Here is an 18742-nt window from a genome sequence, read left to right as displayed (position 1 = left end):
ATCCAGGCCATGTGCAGCCAGTTTCTCCAGGAGAATGCTGTGGGAAATGGTGTCAAAGCCTTTCCTGAAGTCCAGGTAGACAACATCCACAGCCTGAACCAAGGTGTAATAGTAATTTTTCCCTTTACTTCAGTAATTTTGTTGTATTTGCTCAACCCTCTTGCCCAAATGGCCTGAGAATTGAATACTTCTACTCTCTTTCTTGTTGCCTCAGGCTTTGAGGCTGTATTCTGCCCTCCTTGATAATATGTGTTCTCCTTTAGTTTTGCACTTTTTTCAATAAAATACTAGTAAGCAAAATAAAAAGTGTTAGCTAATCAAGCTTTTAATATATGAAAAGTCATTAGAAAAACAAAAACAAACAGAGGCAAAGTAGAAATCCAGCACACAGAAAAATTTCAGTTGTGACCCAAAATCTTTAAATATCAAAAACTGCCACCTGTTTTTACTTACATTGGACAGGGTTATGTCTTGTTATGTTTATCAGAACTCAGCAGTTACGTCTGCATGTACATACTTTAAGCAGCCTTGGAAGAAGCTTCAGTGAGGCTGAAGTGACAGGGGGCTCAGCTGGTGAATGTACATAGAGGTGCCTGGATAGGACTGTGCAGCCTGTGCTGATGTCTTATTGTTAAATATCAATACTTGAGCTAAGTATTTTAAATCTAAATCAGTTAAGACCATAATTTTTTTTCAATCTCAGTTGCCTTAAAAGAAATGGTTGATTCACATATGAAACAAATCCTTCCAAAAAGCCACATTCAGGCACATGAAAGATAGGAAAATGCCTGGGAACAGCTAGCATGGATTTACCAAGGGCAAATCATGCCTGACAAGCTGAGTTCTGTGATGGCCTTCAGATGAGTGACTTTGTGGATGAGAGGAGAGGATTATGTTTACCTCGACTATAATGAGACTTTCAACCAAGTCTGTCAGAGTGTACTTATAGCCAAAGAACTGAGATATGGTTTGGATAGATAGATTACAAGGTGGATGGGTATTAGCTGGAGCACCAACCTCAGAAGGTTGTGATGAGTAGTACAAAGTCCAGCTAACAGTGAATTACTAGTAGCATTCTTCAGAGATCAATTGTGAGACAGTATTTTGAATATCTTTACTAAAAATTGAGTGCTGGGATGGAAGGTACCTTCGTGGGTGGTATCTAATTGAGTGGCGCGGTTGATACACTGACAGGTAGGGCATATACATAGAGAGGACATTGCCAGACTGGAGAAATGGCCTGACAGTAACTGCATGAAGTTCAGCAAAAGAAAATGTTAAGTCTGCACCTGGAATGGGCAACATCATGCAGCAGTACCACTTGGGCACTACTGGAGAAAAAAACAGCTTTGTGGAGGAGGACACAGAAGACCCAGTGGATGAATTGACCATGAAATAACAATGTGCCCTTACAGTGAAGATGGACAGGTGCATCCTGAGTTGTATTAGTAATAAGTGTAGCCAGCAGGTCCAAGGATCACTTTCTTGAACCTTTATTCAGCACTTGTGGGGATGTATCTGGGGTATTTCGCCTGGTCTGGGCTTCACAGTACCAGAAATAACTTGACGTACTAGAATGAGTTCAGCAGAAATCCCCAAGATAATCTTGGCCACAGAGAACAAAAAGTGACAGGAGAGGTTGAGAAATCTGAGCTTGTGGATTTGTTTAGCCTTATGAATTGGAGAGAATTATCTTGCTGTTTTCAGTCACCTAATAATTGGTAGAGTGAAGACAAAACCAGATTTTTCTATGAGGTACACAATGAAAGGATGAGAAAAAAGGAAAAAAAATATTTGCAGCACAAGAAAATCTGATTAATTATGAGGCTTTTTTTGCAACATGAGAGTGATTAAATAGTGGAAAAAGTGCCCAGAAAGGCTGTTAGATTTTCTTCCTTGGAGGTGTTTAAAACTTGACTGAACATGACATGAGTAATCTGCTCTGAGTGGACCCATTATGAGCAGGAGTTGGACTAGATGACCTACAGAGATCTCTTCTGTCCTAAACCATGCTATGATTCTCTGATTTCTACACATCTTTTAGCAGAATATACTTAAATCCAGCTTGAAAAATTTGTGTCAGCTATAGCAATTGCCTCTTCTCTCTGCAAAGGGATCTACATTTCTTTTTCCACATCTTTTTCTCAAAGATATCATACCTATCCTCTTATTAATATTCCTTCCATTGAGTACAACAAAACTTTACCACAGGCAGTTGTCATTTTCTGAACCATTTAATAACACTCATTTTATATCTAAGGGTAAAAAAATAATGAGGTGATAACATGTCCTGAATTGCTACTGACAGTAACTGTTAAGGCTCCAAGCACTTACTGTTTTTCACCAGCTATTGCTTTTAGTACCAGCAATTTTATTCCCCCAAACCTAGGCTTATTTATGTATTTAAGAAAAAAACCCCAGCCATTAGGAAATTGTGAGCAAGCTTCCTGAGAGAAATCAAATAAGTTATTGTCTGTCTTTGTCATTGTTATACCTGTGTAGCTGGTTAAAGATGTTACATTTCCGCTCTGTAGTCCGAACCGTGCTGTTACTCATCCAGGCATGCATGGCAATCTGCATCAGTTCCAGATTTACCTACCAACCACCTTGATTATCAGTGATAAAAGACTGTTAATATTTCATTGGCCCAATTAGGTTACTCCTGAGAAACTGTATCTTTCTCCCATGCCCCCCCAACCCTTAATACTCTTTATGTTTTAAGGTATTTATTACCCACATAATATTATTTATGTATTTATTGTAATTTATCTGTTTCCTGTCCTTCATTTTCAGTCCTTTCTGTCTGGAAGGATGCAGAAGCAGCAGTTCACCTGGAAGCTTGTACTCCAGGTTATGACCTACCATTTTTCCTCTAAGAATTTCTGGAAAACCCTCAAAAGAGGCAGGAGGACAGCCTGGCTTGTGGCATCCACACTACACATGCTATCTTTTCACCTTTCAGTGCCTTTTCCAGAGTCTGGGCAGACTGTAGGTTTGAACTAGTTAGCTGATGGAAACACAGAAAATAAATAAATGTCAGAAAACAGCTCTAATCTGCAGAGGAACTGATGCTCAATGCCTCCCAGTACCGAAGGGACTTTTTACAGCAGTTTTTGTCAGTGTCCACGTCCAGGTTTTGCTCTAAGGCCAATGTTTTCTGCCAGGTATATTGGAGAGGTTTGATCTGATCCCAGCAGCATTTGTTATATGTGTGTGTTTATACGTGTAGATGCATGTTCACACATGCCACTAGGTAAATTGATCTACAGCTTGATCAGTGGAAGACTGAAAAGTCAATTACACTGTATAAGAATATGAGTTTATCACCAGTAATCATGATTTGGGCTCCCAGGGTGTATTGATACAGCATGTTTTACACACCAAAAGAATATCTGCATAATTGGATGGATGCAACATGGATAGAGGAGGTTAAACAGAGCTTCTAGCAAGCAGTTTCTGCCATTCTGTTTGTTAAGTCTGTTTTCTCATTCTGCTCCTGAGCTAGCACAATAAAGATAATTGTCTTCCTCCCCTCTGCCATCCTTCCACCTTCACTACTCTGCTTCTCTCTTCTTGCCTCTTCAGTATTTCATTTCCTTTGTGGCAATAAACATGAACTAGCATCCCAGCCAAACCATTTGGCTTTAGTCAAAAATAGAAAATAACCATACTGATCAATCTTCAAGTACCATCATCCCTTAAGTTTCTTTTAGTAAAGTATCCAAGACATCTTGGGATGTATGCAAGAAATTTTGGAGCTATATTCAACAAAGTTAAGATACTGTCAGCTGTTAGCTGTTACTTTGCTTACTTTAAGGTGCTCGGTCTTCTGATTAAAAATCAAAGCCCACAGGCAGTAAATACAGAAGAGTTATCCAAAGAAACTGCTCACCAAATGGGAGCTTGCCAACAGGACAAGCTAACTACAGATGTATGAACAAGTTACCACGGAAACTATTTGAGTGCATTTTCTTAGCCTACAGCAAAAGTGAGGTAATTTGAGCGAGGTTAGCAGGCAATAAGAGAGCTTATTATGTCTAATTAGCTAAATGCATTCGTACGGCTCTTCCTACCCACTGGCCACTTAAGATTTTTATTTTTTTCTTCCTCAGCACATTAATTTCTCATTGTTATTCCCTTCATATGCAGTTCTTCAGACTCAATATTTTATTATGCATTGTCCATGCTGGTGGATCATACCACATGATAGAGCTAAGTGGATGCTCTTTATGCAGCTGTCATTCCTGTTTTAAGGTTCCTATGTCATAGGCTTCTGTCTTTCAATGTTCCTGTGACCAAGAAAAGATCTTTTGCTCACCAAGGAGCTCTCCTTTCAGCACATTAAAAAAGACCTGAAAAGGAAGACTCCAGTGAAGCTCCCATTAATTTTTTTCAGTCAATTCATATTCTGCAAAAGTGTAATATTTTGCCTGAACTAATATTGACATGAAGACAATCAATGTCATTAGTTTAATAAAGGTACTGCGCAAGTATTTCCCCTAATGAGATTGTTTGACAAACCTTCCCAATAAACTTCAAAATTACTAAACTCTCAAAATTAATTACATGTTCCAGGAAAAAAAAAAAAAAAAAATTAAAAAACAAAACCAGACAATCAAACAAACAAAAAACCAGCTCACCATCTCCACTGCCTGATATAACATCCCTCTCCCATTGCAAGTAATATTTTGTTTGAAAAGCAACCCAAATGATAGGTGGAAAGGTGAAATATTGTTCTATAATTTCTACATAAGGCACCTTGATATCTCATACATTTGCAACAGTTGCTTACTTCAGGGAACAATTTCTGAAAAAAAAAAAATATTAAATTATTCCATTGCAGTCCAAATCTCTATAAATCCATTATAAATTCTTCCTCTGCCTCCCTTCTGCGAAATACCCACTTCAGCAGGCTGGACAGTATCCCTGAATCCCAGCAGATGACAATTGCATAGAGATGGAGGGAGAAGGGAGAGATTTGTTGCAGTTTTCTTTTCACTGCCAGGAACTTAGCATGGTGTTCTCTGCCTGTGAGCTATGTCTGTGAGCCTGTTTAGATGTGAAAATGTACACCAGAATACATGTGTGCTGCACTCTGTGTAGTGTAAAGTAATATGTGGTGCCATGACACACAAGATTATTTACTGCATTTGTAACAGATATTTTTGTGACCTTTGTGTTGGAAACTCATATTCAGCTTAAGCATAAAGGGAACTTTCAGAATTTAATTCCACTAATCTGGTCACATATCTAAAAATGACACATTTAACTGAACACAAGCTTTGAATACTTTGCCTCAAAAGATGATTTCAGTTGTGTGAATCACCAATATTTTTGTTTGGTTGTGTATGGGTTTTTTGCTTCATTTACAGTTCTTCTTTGTGACTGTACGTACAAACACACACAAATAAACATACAGTGGTTTCTGCCTCTTCCTTGTTTTCTGTTTCGCTCTTTAGATTTCTTTCTGATCGCCTTCAAATTTTGTGTATCACATTTCCCAGTCTTCATAGGATCATAGGATATCCTGAGTTGGAAGGGACCCATAAGGATCATCAAGGCTCCACACAGGACCAGCTGAATCAGAGCATATGACTGAGAGCATTATCCAGACGCTTCCTGAACTCAGTCAAGCTTGATGCTGTGACCACTTCCCCAGGGACCCTGTTCCAGTGCCTGACCACCCTCTCAGTGAAGAACCTTTTCCTGATATCCAACCCAAACCTCCCCCATGGCAGCTTCATTCCATTCCCTGGGGTTGTATCGCTGGTCACCTGAGGGAGGAGATCAGCGCCTGCCCCTTCGCTCCCCCTCGTGAGGAAGCTGTAGGCCATGATGAGGTCTCCCCTCAGTCTCCTCTTCTCTAGGCTGAACAAACCAAGGGACTTCAGCCTCTCCTCATATGTCTTCCCCTCTAGACCCTTCAGCATCTTTGTTGCTCTTCAGCAGACAACTGTGGAAAATAGCCACTGAAAGCAGTGTCCTGCTCTGCCCTAATCACTGACACCTGCTTTGTTTTCTTCTCCTGTCAGTGGATTGTTTTCAGGACAAAATATTGCTGTTAGAGGCTGTGTTACTCCCATCTTCAAAGTAATATAATGACAGAGAGATTTGCATAAGTTACCAGGTGTTAAGCAGATTTACTCAGTACCCAGTCTGCTTAGTGCCTGAGTCCTAATGATGAACTGAATTCAAGTGACTAGTGGAATTTTAATGTCTAACAGGTAAATAAAAATAGCCTACACCCGTCTATAGATAGATAAAAAATATGGGGGTTGACTGTACTGGACTGAGAGTTAACTTGTGCTCACAAAGCAATAGGAATCACTTTAAGTGTTAAAATAAGAGTTCAACACTACTAACTTCCTAGTTGCTAAAAAAAAAAAAAGTCTAAAAGGTACATTTGCAGCTTCTTTTACGTGTGAATTTTTTAATAACCAGCTGTTGTTAGCAGATGATAATTGATTTTTTTTGTGGTTGCTGACAAAAAATTGAAAAGGTTTTCCTTTCTTGTGAACATAAAACTGCAGTTCCTAGATTTTTTTCCCTACAGGAAACTAGTCTTCTCTTATGAACATTCCAAGCTGAGCTGATGTAGAAATGTCTGCTTTTTGTAACCATCTCATGACCATCTATGTCTTCAGCCGAGCATTGCAATCAAAGTACCTTTAAAGATGATGGACAATTTAGAAAATTGTCAGATCTCTGAAAAATGCCTTGAGCAATTGACCTGTACTTGTTCATCTTGAAGACTGATGCTAAGGATTTAACACTTCCCCATTCTCTTCAAATTAGACCCAGAGCTATTGCTGACTGATGCAAGATCATGTGGCTTTGAGTATCCAATTCAGTCAGAACCTGAGGCCATCTCTCTAGAAACATTTCCTGGTATAAAGATTCTTTAACCCAGTCATCAGTCTTGCTTTTGACAAGATAAGGCCAAAAGAGTACAGTCTGTAGTAGAAAAGAACAACTTCAGATTCTAACCTGCAGACAGCACCCTGATTCCGTAGTGATTTTTACATGAAATAAGACCTTGATTTAATTATTTAGCATTACTTTTGTGAAATAATGAACGAACATTATCACAAGTTGGAAACAAGAGACCTGGGAGCCACATGTGTTTCGCTTGCTTATAACTAGCCAACTGCATGGAGAATGTTTCTCTTTACTCAAAACATTTGCCCAAAGCAGGAATGAAATTAACTGGAGGTGTGGCTCCTGTGTTGCAAAGATATTTGGTGGAAAAAAGAATCCAAAAGGGAGAGAAAGACTAGATTAAAATCAGTGCTGGGTGGTAATCTGCATCACAAACGATGCTAAAAACCTCAAGAAATTATGCAAGTATGAATTAACATGGGTTCTAGAAATTTTTCATATGAAAAAGATTGAGAGAGGTGCATTTAATGAAATAGCTAGTAATAGCTTGGCCTTTTCATATAAGAATGTAGCAATGACCATAGCAGGTCAGAGAAAATGTCAGTCTAATCTAACAGTGGTCGATAATGAAGAACATAAGGACAACTGTTTGGTGGTGCTTGATCAGGTTACTTTCCCAGCCCTCAACAATTTGCAGTTCCATTGGAACAAATGAGAATATGATTCTTCCTGGCTCAGGATAGAGAGTTTAAGCTGTGGGTTTTGTCCCTACTTAGTGATTAACCAGGTGAGGAGTGCATAATTTGGGACAGATGAATCTCTCTGGTTTTGTCTAGAAATTTAATTTTTTGCAAGACTATTACACAGTCTTCCTTTAAAAAATGAGTAAATTAGTTTTACAATCCCACACCGTCGATCTTCCATCCCCTGAAAATAAGCCACAGAGCTCATCACAGAAGACTCAGACAGTCCTATTATTTTCTGCTGCGTTTTCCTTCCAGTCTGAATGCAAACGCTAGGTCACGAGGGGAAGGGAAAGAATACCTAAGCCTCTGTACTGTAAGTGCCTTCAGACGTTGGAACAGCTGAGGATGTGAGATGCATAGTATTGTGCCATGTGTGATTTCCATACCATCCAGTCTGTCAGGGCATAAGTTCAAACAGCAAGACCACATCTTCTCCTTGGCCCAGTCTGCTAATCCTGTCTACCCCCATGACCATTCATGCTAGACCCCATTCTGGTCACCAGTAATTCTTAAGTGTGAAACCAGTAAAAAGTATCACAGAGTCGCAAGGCAGGAAGGAAAACATGGAAAACTCTTATAAGACCCGCTTTCACATAACTCAGGGAGGGAGAAAGAGGAATAGAACTAATTGCAATACCCTCACAATAATGATTAATTGTATGGCAGCTTTTATCTCATCTAGCTTTGTAATCTAGAAAGCCAGCAAAGCTGAGCCTGCAGAGTTGCCTGCAATGAAGTCAGAGTGAGGTTTGTTCAACTAATTACTTCTGAAGACTTCCAAATGGATTTAAGAGTAATGGTGTTGACATGAAATTCTCTGCTCAAGTTTCTGCAGTGTGTTACTCATTTACTGCTCAGGCTGCTGAGAAAAGGTGTCTGCTTCCCCAGGGACTGAGTTAAAAAATAAGGTGCACATGTTTGGTTGAATGAAAAATACTGGTTTGTGTCAGCAGAAACTAGTTGTGAATTCTAGTGGAATCTTGGCCAAATCAAATTGGGAGCTGCAGTGTATACACTTGTGAATGTGATCATACATAAAGGTTAAAATGTTTATGTTTGCAGAAGGAAAAGTTTCAACTTTATATTTTGAAGCAATAATTTACTTTAAATCTTATTTAAAATTCTGAAACAGAGCAGAATGTTTGTGTTGAGGGAGATGGAAACTGGAGATTTTAACACCAAGGATTTTTGTTTTACTTCTGTGTTTACTGTGCATTTGTTTACACCTGAAACATAGTCATATTGAATGTCTGGCCACAAAGAGGAACACTGGTTACACACAAAGCCTAGTCTTCAACGTTTCTTTTAGCATGAATTGATTTCCACTTGATCTTGTTTTTTCCTGTCCTTTCAGGGATGTCATTGCTCGGTAGCAAGAATATGATAGGCAATTTATATATGTAAATATCTGAAGAAAGAGAAGAAAGGTAAAAGGTCTTGAAGCTGTTGGTTGTGTTGTTTGGTGGGTTTTTTTGCTGTTGTTGTTGTTGGTTTTTTTCTGTTATAAAAAAATTATTCCATGACAAATATTATGTGAACAAATAACAATAGTGCTTCTTGTCTTAAAAAGACAGAAAGATTGATTTTTCTGTTTCATCTGGTTCTGCTGAGGTTTTCAACCCCAGCCACTGCTGGAATATCCAAGTATTTGAGCTTTGACCTGAACAATAGCATTTCACACTTGGAAAGATCCTTATACCAGCCTGTAAAAAGTCTCTGCCACCATGCCTGTTGATACAACACTTGTCCAAGGAAAAAATTAATAACTGTCAAAAATGACATAGGTATAATAGATCTGCTTTGGGATAGTGTTCTGGGTTGCATGGTTCTCAAAACAGCAATCAAATGCTTACAGTGAAAGCCCTTGGCTCTAGGAAAGACGGGTGGTAATGTAGGAATGCTCAGCTCAGCCTTCACTGGACCCAATTCCATCTATCAAAATACAGAGCTTGTCCCTGTCCAGATAACCGTGTAGGTTCCTGAAGGTTGTAAGTGCTGGGTGGCCAGTGACCATCTAATTTCTTCTTGGTACTTTAGACATAGAGTGATGACCTGAGACTGGTGAAAATTGGTCAGGCCTGGCTGTTGTTCGTCATTAATGAGAAATCTTGCATGTGCTGTGTGGGTGTGTGTTTGGCATAAACTCAGTGGTTGGTGCTGGGATTAATAAAATTATCATTCATGTCAGATAGGCAATACACATTTTTTTGCTTTTTGTTGTCCGGGATGGCATTCACTTTCTAGACCCATGAGATTATTTTTCTCTTTTTTCCTTGGCAAATTTGCTTATTGGAGTCCTAGGAAATTGTGAATAACTTTGATCTCTCCACTTTTTTCCTGTGGCATATTTTAGGTTTGCGCCTGTACCAAAAGGGTATGATTTTTGTTCTGATATGTTGAGGGGATGGACTGTGATGGGAACAGGTGTGAATGTTTGTGTGGATTCTTCTGGATTGCATGTCTGTCTCTAAAACTGATATCCAGGTGTTAATACAGAACCAGGCATCTGATTGCTTGTTTTCTGCAATGGGACCTGTTGGGAGACAGAAAAAATTCCCTGGAGATGAAGGAAAGGGACATGGATCTCTCCTTATTCAGAGTACTCATGGCTTTTCCTACTCCTCTTATTATTGATGTCATACAAACAAGACTGCTCATGCTGCTGCCTTCCTCCCTATGTTCTTAAACAGTTATCTTTTGTTTACAGCTCACATACATTACTGCCTGTCAAAAATACAGACCTCGATCAAAAACCACTGGAATTCCTCCTATTAGCTCAGTGGGATTTAAATGAGCACTGTGTTGAGCAACGTGTCCACTTCTGTCTCTGATTAGTGATCGAGACCTCATGTCTCCAGCAAAAAAAATTCACACAACAAAGCTTTTTGATCTATAATTATCATTCCTATTGCAAATTTAATGAGGACTGCCAGGGTGGAAGTTTGTAACAAAAGTTTAGGGGAATCCTTGCAACCCATAGTACTCCACCTGCAACCTCCAGACCTCTCCAAGGCAACCTTGAGGTTCCAGTTACAGGGAAAACTGCAAAAGCCACCTCAAGTAGATCATGCTGTTGCAGGGATGAGATGCACAAGTGGAAATGCATTGCTTCCCTGCACGAAGGCCACCACTGGCTCACTCAGGTTGATGCTGCTGACTGCTAATATGATCTCTATCAATGAAATCTATGTTAGGATGCTTCTGTTGCTGCCATGACCAAAGGAGAGAGAAAGCTGAATACAAAATAGTATCATCCTGATGGAGATTTGCCAGCTAATGACAGTCCAAAGACAAAGGCAGGTTATCGATCTGTTTAGTTTCTTTGCACTTTCCTTTTCAGATCCAGATATTTTTATGTTCTGCCTATGGGGGCCAGTGATTGCCAGTGCCTTCCCACCCACCATCCAACCCAGGTGGCTTTGTGCTCTCCTTTTGGTTGTGCAGGAGCTGACCTCAGCGGGGAACTGCCTGTCTTAAAGATGGCAGCTCATCCATCATGGCTTTCACAGTCTGTCAGCATTGCATTTAATCTCACTTGTAATTTTCCAAGGGAGGTTTGCAAAAGTGACAAACAGAATCTTAATGCTATAAAATGCGGATTGTAGCCAGTGAATACTTCCTGTCTGTATGAAGCTGTGCTGCGTTCCAGCTGCCCTGAACTATCCAGAGGTGAAAAACTCCCAAATTCAACCTACAGTCCCATTTGCTATCCACAGTCCTCATGCTGTTGTAACTGGTATGTTTTCCTTCTCATCTCCCAAATGGACACCCAGAACCATACATTTTGCAAAGAAGAGGTGAAAAGACTGTTTTCCTGGGGCTCACACATCATGTTCATAAGGTTACATTGCCCATTTTATGAACTTGTCCTTCTGGGGTATCGTGCTCTTCGGTTACACTGCAAACATCAATGCCCTGCTTCTGTAAGTCCTGATCCACCCCCACGCAGACAATCACAGTTTTTGAAGTTTGGATCAGACTCAGGAAGCTCCTGCCAGCTCTTAAATTTTCGTTTTTCATTGTCTTCACTACACCAGTCTTCCACTTTCATTCCCTTCTTAAGGTTTACCAGCAAAGAAACGAGCTAAATTGGAATCAATATAACCAGAATTATACTCTGGGAAACAAGGCTGGATTCAATCACGGAGGGTTACTCTAAAGATGAGATATAAAGCCATACTTCCCAGATATATATTCAATAGAACGACCTCAGTCCCTGACCTGTCTGTCCGTGTCACGCTGACAGATCATATCTTCCGCTGATACAGACCTGTGGAAGCTGCAATTTGTCAACAAGTCCCTGAGCTGTGCAGATCTGGGATGGATTTCTATGATATAGTTTCTCTTCTGGCAATAAGATAGGAACAAGGTAAATCCCTGGAATTATGTAGGCGTCAGTGACCTCATCAAGGGCTTTATCCCTTGTTTCGCATTCTGTAGGTGTCTAGCCTCTTGACCAAATTATGAACTGAAAGAAAAATGTGTATTTTTCCTCTAGACATTTCTCTATACTTACAGTTTCTTCAGTAAACAGATTAATTAAATTACTATAGCTATATTTTCATTGGTGCTGGAAGCAGTAGTGGCAATTATGACACAATTAGATTTCAGAGAAGCCTCTTTTCAGCCTTGAAGCTGAAAAACTTCAACTAAACATGCTGAAATTGTTTGTGCCAGGTGTCCTCCTCATGCTGAATTAGTTCATAAAATGTCACCAAAGCAGTTAATCAGTTCCTGAGGGCAAGATTTAAGAAAAATACCATGCTTTGCAATAAACTATTGCCATTAATAACTTTAACTCTGTAATTTGGCAGGAAACAACAAAACTTTTGCTGCTTTTTATAGAAACCCAGCCAAATTTGGCCAAGTTACAAGCCTCCAGCCACATAGAGGCTGAGAAGTTTTTCTGTACAATTTATTTCTCCTGAGTATTCTCCAGTTCTTACAGCTCTTAGCAGTCTTGTTTCATTACAGAGCATAACATGTCTTCCCTGCAGTTGTTCTTCCTCGCAGGTGGGAGAAAACATTGTTTTAATCCTAGAAAAGACAAAAAAAACCCCAAAAGATTGGAATGAAGGAGGAATTAGATAGGAAAAGATTAGAAAATCACAGAGCAAAGCGAAGGGCACTTTTTATATTTGAGTATTGCTGTTCTTGCACCCTAATTATATTTACGAGCTTACCATTCTTTAACATAAGGATGTTTAAATTTATGTGCATTTTTTTCCTTTTAGGTAATGAATGTATAAAATCTTCACTGAAATTGCAGCTCTGAGTAATCATTTGCTCAGAACTGCAGTGTCTTTAACAAAATAAAATAAAAAAAATCCTCCTACAGCTCAAACAAGGCATAGCAAGGAAAAAAATTGTTATAAAACCCAAAATAGACCAAAACATTCTTCTATCCAGACAATCAATTTCTCAATGGTGCCCAATAGACATATTGAATCATGCATTTTGCTTACACAGCTGCTCAGAGAAAAACAAGGACCATATTGCTACTCATCTCCTTTTCCTAAAGGTTGGCAATTATAGCAGCTGGAAAGTGGTAACAATCTTTCATTGTGTCAGTGAGTATTATTCAGGTTGGCATACCAGCTCCATGCTTACCCTTACAATATTCTTAATTAAATTAAGATTATACCTGTAAGATAGAAGAATGATCCTACTAATGTTACAAAGTTTGGACTGAATGTAAAGATGATGGGGAGGAATTCTGTAGTCTGTGTTACGCAGGTACATGGTCGGTGCAGATTTACCTCCAGGCTGGAATGAACTGATTTTCTGTTTCATCCAAATTCTGTTTCACACTGTGTATAGCTTTACAGATGGGTACAAAAAATGCATGGTGATGTCATAACTTCATCATAAAGGGCATTTTCCTAATAGGAGGTATGAAGGAGTTTGTTTCTGCCTTGAAATATCAGGGTTTATTTCCCTAATAAATATAAATCGCTCTTTGGGTGCATGAAGGTAGAAATAAGAAAGAAAAAAAAAAAAAGAAAAAAACAACAAACTAAAACAAAAAACCCCACAAGACTAGTCTTGTGGTAGACAGTAGCAATTGAGACTTTTCATAGCCTATTGTGTAGCCTTTCACAAGGCTGTCTCAAAGTAGATTTTGCCTTTTTATCCAGGTGGCTGGAAAGTTACTTGAATAAATCATGATATCCAAATACAAATTAAAACAAAGGCTGGAATTTCTGACCTAGATTAGTGATATACACCATACATTTCATAGAATCATAGAATGGTTTGGTTTTGAAGGTGTGTTGGTTTTGTGTGGCAAGGTTTTGGTAGCGGGGGGGCTACAGGGGTGGCTTCTGTGAGAAGCTGCTAGAAGCTTCCCCTGTGTCTGACAGAGCCAATGCCAGCCGGCTCCAAGATGGACCCACCGCTGGCCAAGGCCAAGCCAATCAGCGCCTCTGTGATAACATATTTAAGAAAGAGAAAAACAGTTAGAGAGTGCTTTTGCAGCCGGAGAGAGGAGTGAGAAGATGTAAGAACATCTGCAGACACCAAGGTCAGTGCAGAAGGAGGGGCAGGAGGTGCTCCAGGCGCCGGAGCAAGATTCCCCCGCAGCCCGTGGTGAAGACCATGGTGAAGCAGGCTGTCCCCCTGCAGCCCATGGAGGGAGGATGAGGGGGTGTAGCGATTCCACCTGCAGCCCGTGGAGGACCCCATGCTGGAGCAGGTGGAGACACCTGAAGGAGGCTGTGACCCCGTGGGAAGCCCGCGCTGGAGCAAGCTCCTGCCAGGACCTGTGGCCCCATGGAGAGAGGAGCCCACGCCAGAGCAGGTTTGCTGACAGGACTTGTGACCCCGTGGAGGACCCACGCTGGAGCAGTTTGCTCCTGAAGGTCTGCACCCCGTGGAGGAGACTCACGTTGGAGAAGGCCGTGAAGGACTGTCTCCCGTGAGAGGGACCCCACGCTGGAGCGGGGGAACAATGAGTCCTCCCCCTGAGGATGAAGAAGCAGCAGAAACACCGCATGATGAACTGACCGTAACCCCCACTCCCCGTCCCCCTGTGCCGCTGGGGGGGGCAGAGGTTGAAGCCGGGAGTGAAGTTGAGCCCGGGAAGATGGGAGGGGTGGGGGGAGGTGTTTTTAAGATTTGGTTTTATTTCTCATTCCTCTACTCTGTTTTGCTTAGTAATAAATAAGATGAATTCCCTCTCTAAGTTCGGTCTGTTTTGCTCGTGATGATAATTAGAGAATGATCTCTCCCTGTCCTTATCTCGACCCGTAAGTTTTCTTTCATTGTACCTTTTCTCCCCTGTCTAATGAATCAGGGGAGTGATAGAGCGGCTCTGGTGGGCACCTGGCCTTCAGCCAGGGTCAACCCACCACAGAAGGATTGAAAGGACCTTAAAGGTTGAAGGGATCCTAAAGATCATCTAGTTCCACCCCCCTGCCATGGGCAGGGACACCCTCTGCTAGACCAGGTTGCCCAAAGCCCCATCCAACCTGGTCTTAAGCACTTCCAGGGAGGGAAGTGAATTTCACTTATACAATTCAGTTTTATGTTCAAATACTGAAAAGAAATTATAGTCTACTGGCTGGAAAGCTAGCTTAACATTTAGGAGCTCATAGGGTTTGCTCCTTGTTTTGCTGCAGACTTGTTACATGTTACTGGATGAGGTCCCAAAGTGCAATAAAGTACCTTAAGTGCTAGGCAGTGGTACTCCTTATGATAAGCATTTAAACTGTATTTAAACCACAAGTTAATAAGCATATTAAGAACCTTTACATTTAGCAGGCTGGCAAGTCAAATGCCAAGAGGTAGCCAATATGGAAATTTTAGGAATAAGATCTCTGTTTCAAAATTCAGGCAAATTAAAGGTTTTGGTTTCCTCTAGATTCATAGTGATACCTCCCCTTACATTTCCTCAAAATACAAAGACACATTTCCTCCACATTTTCTGAGAACAGTAAATACACGAAGCTACTTAGGGAAGATGAGCTGAAAAACAAATAGATTTTGGTTCTTCATACAGCTCAGGCATGAACTAAGTGATGGGATTACAGATCTGCCAAGACCAAAACACTTAAAGGCGTGCTCAGAAATTAATGTGACTGAAAAATGTTAAGGTATGAAAGCTGGTGTGCTTAAAGAGTCAAGCTGCCTCCAGGATTAGGTTAATGCTGAACAGGGATTTTCTAGGACCTTAATTCTATGTAAGTCTTTTTGGCCATCCGTTCCAGTCTGTGGAATAAAGGTGCCAGCACCATCAAACTGTACAGGATTACTGCACTAAAGAGAGGCAATAAATGGAAAAAATGACGCATCAGAATTAGGGAAATAATATACCTGAGGACATGAATATTGTCAGTACACTCTGATCAAACATCTCATTAATTCAGTCTTATCCGTTCACTCTTGAATATTCTCTGTTGGTTACTGCTAGAATATTTTCCTGTAAAATTAAAGATTGGTGATGTGCAGTACCCAGAAAGTGAGCCTACATATACTGTAATGTTTTCATGTTGATTCATGCTCTGTGCATTATGCAATATTTATAGACTTGTCTTTTCCTTGTAGGTCTCGACTGAAGAAGGAATGAGCTTAGCCAGAGAATACTCCTGCTCCTTTTTTGAGACTTCAGCTGCCCTCCGCTTCTACATTGATGATGTCTTTCATGGACTAGTGAGAGAAATCAGAAGGAAAGAGTCCTCACTGCCCATGGTAGAGAAGAAGATGAAGAGGAAAGATAGTCTGTGGCGGAAACTGAAAGGATCGCTGAAGAAAAAAAAAGAAAGTACAACCTGATAGTAGTTCCCCACAAGCCACTCATCAGGAGCTGACCACAGTAACCTGTAATAGTTCGAAAAGGCAGCATTGACACAGCATCTTCCAGAACAGGTTCTGGAGTTCTTTCCCTTCAGCCCTCATGCAGAAGTAGCTCCTTGAAGGCCCAATTCATGGTTGCCCTGTATTATAGATAAAGTCACTTAGCATACTCTCTCATCCCTTCTCTGCAAATATGAGTGGAGAAAATATTGTGGTTTTTTCCCCCTGTGGTCCCTGGCTGGTCTTCAAATGCTAGGAGTTAAGCCAGCAACCGAGGCAGAACCAGCTTCCACCACCTCTAGGACAAGGGATGCACTTATTGCCTCCTCTCTGCATGCACGGATCATTTCACCATGCCAGAAATTAATAACATTGATTTCAATGGACATCTTGACTGTTTTAAGGACTTTAGTATTTGACCTTCAGCTTTGCATTCACATGTAGGTTTAGAGTTAGACTGTGCTCAGCCAATGCATATGTGTCTATGTGCAAATGTCAGAACCAGGCCCAAAGGGAATGCTGGGGGCTCCCAATTTTAACCCTGTAGAGCCGCATGCTCATTGTGTCCTGTCCATTTAGCCCATATCATGCACCAGCTGTCTGGAGGCTGTAGGGCTACAGCTCTGTCTCCTCTACTCATTACTCAACAGGACTGGCTAGTAGAAGTGTGGTGTCTTACAGACATGTAGTGCATTAGAATCATAGAATAGTTTGGGTTGGAAGTGACCTTTCAAGGTCATCTAGTCCAAACTCCCTGCAATGAGCAGCAACATCTTCAACCAGATCGGGTTACCCAAAGCCCCATCCAACCTGACCGTGAATGTTTCCAGGGATGAGGCATCTACCACCTCTCTGGGCAACCTGTTCCAGTGTTTCACCATTGGCCACAATCCTGCATCCCGTCAGGGAGAGCACAAAGGCACTGTCTGTCTGATGTTTCACAGAACCGCCCCTAGAACAGCACAGCTCTGTCACAGCATGTAATAGCATCTGGAATGTAACATTCAGTCTTCAACCTACTAGAGAATTGCATCGGGTCGGTCACCATCTTGCACAGTCCTTGACCATCCAAGTGAATCATTTGATTGATCAGTTGGACAGGTCTTTTAAATATTCCTCTTTGAAGCTGGCATGAAGTAGACTATAGTCTCATTGACTCCCCCCCCGCCCCCCTCCCCCCCCCGACTTCTTTTACTATTGATTTATTTATAAATTTTACAATTAAAACATGCATACATTCTGTCAAAAAATAAAGATTGTGATTTCCATGAAGCCATAATAGTAGTCAGTGTCATTTGTGTCTGTCCTGGAGTGATAATTAACATAATTAGAAAAATATATATGTTTGTTAGTAAAGGTTCAATTTTTCACTTTTTGTCTTTGATTATTTTGCAGGGTTTAAACTAATTATATTTTAGATGATCTGGGGGCAGTTGATTTGTTTTTCTCTCTTAAATTTGAAAAAAGTTATGGTTTCATGAAGAATTTCATTAAAATCTGATGTTTTGTTCTCCACTTTCCCTTCCTTTCAGTGATATTTTCTGACTTGTCAAAAATCATCCATCGAAAGTACTACTTTACTGTATGTATTTAGACAATATGTGGCTATATTTCTATTTTGGAAAGATTATTTCACAGGAATACAAACACATACACCCATTTAAGGTGACTTTTCTGTTACCTGCCTTCAACAGCTGAAGTCTGCATTTATACTATTGTAATTACTATTATTATTTTCCCTGTATCACCACAGAGCTTTTAGGTCAGGCATCTTAGAGACAAAAAGATGTGCTTGTCCGAAGAGTTTATGAGCTAAGTATTGGTGAAGAAACATCAGGAGGCTGCACTGAACAGATGGCAGCTATGAGACAACAAATAACAAGGGGAAACATCTGTGACTGTTCCAATGCTGCACACTGCATAGAGGGGTATGAAGCTGTCATTCCATGTGTAAGAGACCATAGAAATTAGTATCCTGAGAAATCTTGAGGGATGCTTATTGATCTTTTTCAAGCAGATGCGTAAGCTTTGAGTCAGTTGGAAACCATTTGGTAATTGTTATTATGTCATTTCACCCACCCTTCTGAGGGACATATTATATCAATACTGGCTTGACTCTGTAGCTTTAGGGGTACCTTGCTTCAGGTCATTTTACAATACAGAGAAGGTTGAAGAAGAGGACAGAGATACAGTCTAAGATTAAGCAGTAAATGGATTCATGGATTAAACAAGCCCATTCTCCGACATTAAGGTCATATGGCATGGGGCAACATTTTTCCATACTATTAAACACCCTTAGCCTTCACAGTAAGGTTACCACAGAC

The 18742-nt window shown here is 40.5% G+C and overlaps 1 protein-coding gene across 1 annotated transcript in view; it reads left to right on the top strand.

The window, feature by feature from the left end:
- RIT2 (Ras like without CAAX 2) overlaps positions 1-17644 on the top strand; it is a 190626-nt gene extending 172982 nt beyond the window's left edge. The window contains exon 5 of the mRNA XM_075739996.1: positions 16170-17644. Within this exon, the coding sequence (XP_075596111.1) occupies positions 16170-16397 (228 nt within the window). The 3' untranslated portion in view covers positions 16398-17644. The remainder of the gene's footprint in view (positions 1-16169) is intronic.
- The last annotated feature ends 1098 nt before the right edge of the window (positions 17645-18742 follow it).

The sequence above is a fragment of the Balearica regulorum genome, chromosome Z (genome assembly GCF_011004875.1).
Source record: "Balearica regulorum gibbericeps isolate bBalReg1 chromosome Z, bBalReg1.pri, whole genome shotgun sequence".
Taxonomy (NCBI): domain Eukaryota; kingdom Metazoa; phylum Chordata; class Aves; order Gruiformes; family Gruidae; genus Balearica; species Balearica regulorum.
Note: the sequence above shows the minus strand (reverse complement) of the source record. Positions and strands in the feature narration are given on the sequence as shown.